Below are 7426 nucleotides of genomic sequence, written 5' to 3'. Positions count from 1 at the left end.
TAAGCAGGACAGCAGAAAGCAGAGCTGGCACTGGCATTTCTGCAGTGAAATGCAGCCAGCAGGACTGGCTTGCACATACCATACCAAATGTACACCAGTCCCTCAGCTGGACAATCCCTCTCTCTGCTCCAGAAGCACAGTGTAGCTGTCTATCACTGCAGTAGCACGTACTCTTTAAGAGGAGAAAGAGGAGTTTTGTTCCCTTAATTGAGCTCCAAATTGCAATGACAACAGTAAAATACCCTGATGACATCTGTTCTTTTATGAAGGGAGAACATATCAGTGTTTAAGATTCAAATACTGAATGAAGAATACAAGATTATTTTTTTATTTGAAGTTGAATGAATAGTCAATGCTCTTACTCATCTTCCAAGAGCAAATTTTATGCAGATATTCTAATTCCTGTACCAAAAAATAATTCTAACACAATATAAACAGGTGAGCAGGAAGATGCAAGCACAAGCTGTATGTCATAAATTATGACCTTTTTGCAGATTACACAAAATCAGGCACTAACACAGATAGGATTTAGAACCAAAAGATGGTACTTTAAGAATCCCACATTTGGATCCCAGGTACCCAAATAAAACACCAAATTACTCAGTGAATTCATCTAAGTACTGGATGCTGAGACACGCTCTGCTGGCAGCTAACTCTAGATAAATGGGTCTCACAAGCCTTCAGTGAATGTCAAACCACAACACTTTACAATCATGGAAACAAACCTTTCCAGGAAAGATTGAAAGGAATTCTATTGCAGAAAAAGAATAATGAACTGAAGACAGAAGGGACATCAAGGCTTTTATGTATGTCATACAGAAATTAACTACACCTCTGGTAATAAAATTCATGGTCTTGCCTTTCTACAGATCTCTTACACAGTCAGTTGCTTCACCAAGCATTGCCACAGTCACTTATGCTTTAAATCAAATGTCCTTCTTTTTCTTAACTAATTTAGTATTTTACAAGCATGATTGCTAATGTACTGCTCACACCAGTAAGCACCGATTTCCACTTTTTTGCTTTCTATTTGCTTTTCCAAGACTGGTCCAATACTTGGCAACATTCAACTACTGAAGATTTTTGTGTGCTTTCATTTAATTATTCAAAGTATAATTATTTATAAAATTCTTCACACCACCCTCTAAAAAACTAAAATATATTTATTTGCAATATGAGCTTAGGATAGAGACTATGCATTTGAATCAATAGTTTTGTCAGCAAGGATGATCTGAGACTTTTCTTTTTCCCTGTCCTTCTTCAAAATGGTTGCAAACAATGTATTTCATTCGCACTGCTTCCCATAGGGCTTTAAAAAGCCCCAGAAATGCCAAAAAACATGAGAAAATGCATTCTGTACATTCAGTTGTTGAATGAACAGCAAAAAATGGCATTTGTGCTTCTACATAAACTCAACCTTCTAAATAAACTCCAACTCAAGTTTATTTTTACATATATTTAGATTTATTTGCTATACATCACTGTGAGCTTATAGTACTTGAAATCCATTACAGGATTTTTTTTTTGTTGTTGTAATCATCAGTTGTAACTCCACAAAGACAATAATACTGCTGTGGAAGACCAAAGGGGAGAAAAGCCATTTCAATTTATTTACAGTTCCTTATTTTGTAAACATTTACTCTACACATTGTACTAAGTTCTAATAAGGATAAAGAGATATACATAGAGACAGGAAACAAAGCCCTGTTTTTCTATTTATATTGAGCATTAGCATATTATAAATGAAACATCTGCCCTTTCTTGTTACCATAGCAGTAAGCTGTCTTGAAATAAGTTTTTTTTTAAACTTTCCAGAAATGTAAATATTTTGAAATATACAACTACATCTACGTAAGCCAACCCATTTGGCTTTTATTCCATTTCTAGAATAATTTAAAGTGCTATAAGCAACCCGTCAATCAACACTTTTCTATAATAACAAAACTACTTTAAACATTAATTTACAAGATAATATACAATGTTTGTCTGAAATAGCTGAAATTTCAGCACAAAGTCAGTCACTGTCACACTTAACAGCAATTTTTTTTTTTTTTTTTTTTTTTTTTGCAGAACATAGAATAAAAGCTTTGAAACAAACAGTTTTGTTGAGCTGTTATTGCCACAATGGCTTATCAAGTTTTCTACAAAAGTGAACAAGAGCTACTGGAACTGTATTCTAGCCTGTCATTTATTTTTTGAGGTCACATGACAGTAAGTTTGCATATTCCACAAGTCTACTGAATTACAATATTGTCTACCTATGATACATGATGTCATTTTAATCAGAGCTGGTGCTTATTGTAAATTTACAACACAGACCCACTCAAAAACATCACAAGTTTTTTTTTCTTTGGACAGGAATAAGCTATATTCTTGGAGCTGATGTGCTACACGGCTACAACAGTATAACAGTATATATCTGACACTTTATGTTGAAGAAAGATGCATCTGTGTCTGTACTTTTAATGCCCTACTATAGCTACAAATTGTTCACTGAGTTTTGCTTGCTTTAGCCTTTTAATTTTTGAACTATCATATTCTTACATTCTCTTGCTATTTTGTAAGTCTTTGCCACTTAGCTCAATATTGTCAGTATTTGTCCCAAACCTGCAGATCATTAACAGCATGTGCAAAACACTCTTTAAATACAATCAGCATGCAGCTACAACACCTATTAACTGACTTTTTTTCTACACGTGAACAAGAAACAAGACAAGTGGCACTGTTGACTTTGGATATCTTCTAACTTCACCATTTGTGTCCTGGGATGCATTAGGAAGGGATGCTCAGCTTCTCATCCATTTGTGGCACCGCTTGAATAACCCATCATTGGTCTGGACCAATCTCTGCAGTGCCACGGCCAAACACCCACACGCAGCTTTCTTAGAGGTTCACAGAGGGCAACTTCATTCATAGACATAATTTGAATACAAAAATAATAAGCTATATTCAATGAAGCAGCCCCCTAGCAAGATTGCAGGAAAGGTGTGTGTGGGAAACCTGGGAGGCAACTGTAATATAGAAAAGAAAATTTCACAGGCCACAAGGCTCAAAGTAACTAATGTTAATTTTTAGTCCACAAGGTCAATATTTTGTAAAAGAGTCTATAGCTTAGAAAAAGTATGACAGTATATTACAGATGCAAGAGCATGAAAAAACATCTGCTATTTAAAAACAATAACTAATGGCCACACTGAAATATTAAAAAAAAAAAAAAAACAGATAAGTAAAACACATTATATTGCTCCTAGGGATTTTTAAGCTGCACTGATTCATGTCAGGTTTGGGACAATAACCTGTAGAAATAGTGAAATACTTATTCAAAAGCCCATATTTCTATGTCTTGAATAGTGAAGTCCTCCCGCTTAGAAAGTGTGTGATTCCCAAATGTTTTACATGAATGACTTCTTCCATGGTAGAGATCACCATCAAGCCAAAGAGCAAACTCTCCTCTGCAAGACAGACAATATATTAAAACAAAAGACTGAGAAAATAAGCATTAAATACATCAATATATTTTTAACACAAGTACATCATGGCTATTAATAAATTTATGCTACAAGGATTTTTTTTTTTTTACTATTATTAATTTGGGAATATCCCTTTTGCAGATATTCTGAAATAATCTAACTATAATTCTTTGGTTTTCAGCCTCTTCCATTTTTATTAAAGAGATGACATAACATCACTTTTATATCTAAAGAGAATGCTAGCAACAAATAAGGAAAACATTCCAGAAGCATATGCACTTGCATGGGCAGGAAAAAACCAGGACATGACAATGTATGATTTCTGGAGACCCTGGCATGTTTTGGGGTGGCTCAGTTTCAATTCAGGCCTCTTCTAGTTACATGTAATTTTCACATTTACATCCTTCCACAATCATATCTTGTGTCCATTCTGAATACGGGAAGACACACATGCAAGTCAAGCACGGAAGGCATCATAACCTTGCAGGGCAGAAACTTCATGCCACACAACAGGGAAGACAAAACTCCTGTTTAAGTTTTGTCAGCATCGGAAGCCTGACATACTAAAGTTCCTTGGCTGGTAACTGTTGAGTCCTGATCTACCAAACTGAAGTAAATTCCAATTTTTCTTTTCAAAGGTGTCCAGACAAATATTTTTAACAGATTCTAACTGTAACTTACCCTCCTCCACCAAAAGCAAGAGAGTCCATGTCTCCTTTAATGAAGAACATGTTGTCTCCTGTCCATTTAAAAACCTAAGGGAAAAAAAAAAACCAAAACAGACTAGCAAGTAAAAATATCTGAACTTTTCATTTTGGCTGAAGGGAAACCAACCATCAGTAAAGACAGACTATGGGTGGGTAGACGCCAATTTAACGAAGTTGACACAAAATTCAGGAAACAGATAGCTGCAGACAAAAAAATTCTCTGACATTTTACACTAATTAAAGTAAGACCATTCCAAACCAGGTTGGTTTTGAGCACCAAAACTCCTACACAATGAAAAAATACCAAGGAAATATGCTTCGATTAGATGATATGCTCCTAAAGGATGTAGTTTGTGAATTTAAACAGTAGAAAAATCTTCAGTACAATTAAAGAGAGTCAGGTTGAATGTGTTCTTCAGCATGCAAATACTACTAATTCACTGTGTAGTTAAAGATTCCACATGTGATGACTTTTTTTTGGCCATCATGCAATATTTTTCAGATTTACCGTTACATTTATTCCTTAATGATTTTAAGATCATGTACTTGTGGTGGTGGTGGTGGAGAAGTGAGCAAAAGCATACAAAGTCATTACAACTTACCTCGAAATCTGGAGAAAAAGTGAACATAAAGGTCTCTCCAGTGCCATAAAAGCCATCGCTCACTTTAAATGGTTCAGATGCTAGTGCACCAAAAACCTGTAGCAAAAAATCATCAGAGCGAGAAAAACTTCAGAGAAGCAACATAGAAACCAAAAATCTCTAATGATAGTAACTGATAAATAAGGTTGTAAATAATGTCAATTTGAAATTCACTCTATGAATTTCACTGTACCACGGTTCTGAGATATGGCCTTTGCACATGTAAACTCTAAAAAACAAGACAGATGAGACACTTTTTGTTATTTCAGGCATCTGACTAGACTTCAGGAAACTGGCTGTTAACTTTTCTCTGTCAAACATTTTGTGACCTTAGACTGCACTTAGTGTATGCAGATAAGTGAACTTAAATAGAGCATTTTTTAGCATAAAAATCCATACTGAACTCAAATTTAGTTTCATCAATAAATATTACAAAATGTGCTGGTGAAATACATAATATTCCATATTTAAATAACTACATGCATATTTTCCAGCAATGAGAACCCTTGCAATTATTTCTTAGCCCTCAAACTATTTGAGTCTCTGTATCCTAACTTCTTTAAAGGGCTCAACTCATTCTTTGAATAACTGCAGCAGTTTTGGTAGCTAAACTACATTCAGGTAGCTCTGACATGCCTTATTTCAGATAAATATCCTTAGGGCTGATACCACATCTAGTAAATAAATATAAGTAAAAAAGATAAAAGTTAATGTAAGATTTCATTAACAACTGAGGAACTAACCTTCAGTTAAATTATCAAACAGAGTTTTGTCAAACCTAAACTATCTCAGTTCAGCCTCTACACAGGTGTAAACTTTACATGCAACACTTATTCCAGCATTTGTCTTGGATCCTCTCAAAGATGTTATCTGGGTAGCCAGTAAAACACCAAACTAGTAAATTCTAACCATGTAGAAGACCTTACGTATTTTACTTAAGAGACTGAAGCTTTATTTCTAATTATGGAATACATTTAACTATTAAGAATCTCAGACAGTCTACCACTTATTTCCCAACTTAATGGAGGACTGACTCTGAAGCTATTAGGTTGACTCAGTTTTGTCCAGTTGAGCTTCAAGTGCCCTCAGGAATTAGGATGTGACAATCTCTCTGTGCTCTATATGCTTCAAGCTGACTCTTGAAAGATCACCTCTTTGCTATAAGCAACAATAAAAGAATAAGGCTTTACAGAAAAAGTGCAATCTGCTTCCCAACAGTTATTCTAGTTCTTGAGAAGCGATGTACCTAGGATTTTTCCATGATATCCAATTTTTGTGGCTAGTTGTTAGGGTGGATAGCTGGTGAAGGACTGAGAATGTAAAATTCATCTGAACCACCCCTTCTGCATATGCTGCTCACTGAATAGACATGGATTTCCCCCACTCTCATGTGGAGTTCAGTGACTACTTGATCCAGAATTCCAAGGCATGCTTTCATATATATTCTTAGGTATAAGGCTGCAAGCTGAAAATCAGCAAGGTTTTTTTCACAAAGAAATAAATAAAATATGACGTATCTATGAACTCCATGTTTTGACAGGGCAACCATGACACTTTTTGAACATTCAAGCCAAGATGCTCATATACAGAAAGTAACACCAATTCCTTCAGCAACAGACAATATGACATAGTTGTGGCAAGACAGCCCCACCAGAAAAAGGACATTTTTTCTGGGACAGATCAGGTACTAGGAAGGAGGTATATCTTATTAATTTATGAGAAGGAAATAAGTGTAATTAGAGAAGTCACCAAAGTACATTTATGATACTGATGAGTCTGCTGAGACATCTCAGGTCTATTCAATTGTTTTTGTCTTCAAGATTAAAAGGTAAATGAAGAAAATATTTTTAAAGAACTTCTGGGAAAGACTCCACTACTAGTGGAGAGATAGAAGGGATTTTTCTTTTTCATGGACCCTGGGGTAGGAAACAATTAAAAAATCAGGTTGTGACTTGAATAAGAAAAGATACCCTTCATTTACTGTTTTCCAACCCCCTGAATGAGACCACGCTTCCTGAAAATAAAAACGTTGGTTACCAAACTGGGAGAAGTAAGTGAAGTGAAAGCTACAGATTTTATAGCAGTTCTGTCAATCTTTCATGACAGCAGTAACATGCTTCCACAAGGAAACAGAGAAGCTGCAGAAAAAGAATCAAGAAGTTTCATACTGCCTGCAGTGTTCACCTGTTACTAGATTATTCAAGAGAGGATGTCTGCTATTCAAATGGTGAGATGTGAGCCACTTCCTAAAATTCATAACCCAGTCAAAGAAAAACAGAGCACAACTGCAGAGACTCAAAGAACAAATTAATAATGTAACAAAGGTAGTACAGCTCTTGAAAGATATTAGATGCAGCCACAGAATATACCAAGAACTAGCCACAGCTAACAGCATTCCAATTCAACAAGCCCTTCCAGCATCAGAAGGTTTTAGAGACTGTATTTCTCATGCCTTAAGTGCATAAAAAAATTAAAATTAAATTGATTAATTAGATATTACCAGCCTCTTGCATTACATCAACTAACTTATATCATTCACTTATTTCCTAGACATGTAGTATGTTGGAGGACTGCTTAAGAGCAAAACACAATTTCTAAGGAGAAAATT

At 35.2% G+C, this 7426-nt stretch overlaps 1 protein-coding gene across 7 annotated transcripts in view; it reads right to left on the bottom strand.

Moving 5' to 3' along the window:
• Nucleotides 1–1441: 1441 nt before the first annotated feature.
• Nucleotides 1442–7426, bottom strand: part of OXR1 (oxidation resistance 1) — a 138615-nt gene continuing 132630 nt past the window's right edge. For all 7 annotated transcript variants that reach the window (XM_053993634.1, XM_053994410.1, XM_053996021.1 and 4 more), the window contains 3 exons: nt 4780–4875; nt 4152–4225; nt 1442–3452 (listed from right to left, as the gene is read on the bottom strand). In XM_053993634.1, the coding sequence (XP_053849609.1) occupies nt 3317–3452; nt 4152–4225; nt 4780–4875 (306 nt within the window). In that variant the 3' untranslated portion in view covers nt 1442–3316. The remainder of the gene's footprint in view (nt 3453–4151; nt 4226–4779; nt 4876–7426) is intronic.

Source organism: Vidua macroura, chromosome 1, assembly GCF_024509145.1.
Source record: "Vidua macroura isolate BioBank_ID:100142 chromosome 1, ASM2450914v1, whole genome shotgun sequence".
NCBI lineage: Eukaryota > Metazoa > Chordata > Aves > Passeriformes > Viduidae > Vidua > Vidua macroura.
Note: the sequence above shows the minus strand (reverse complement) of the source record. Positions and strands in the feature narration are given on the sequence as shown.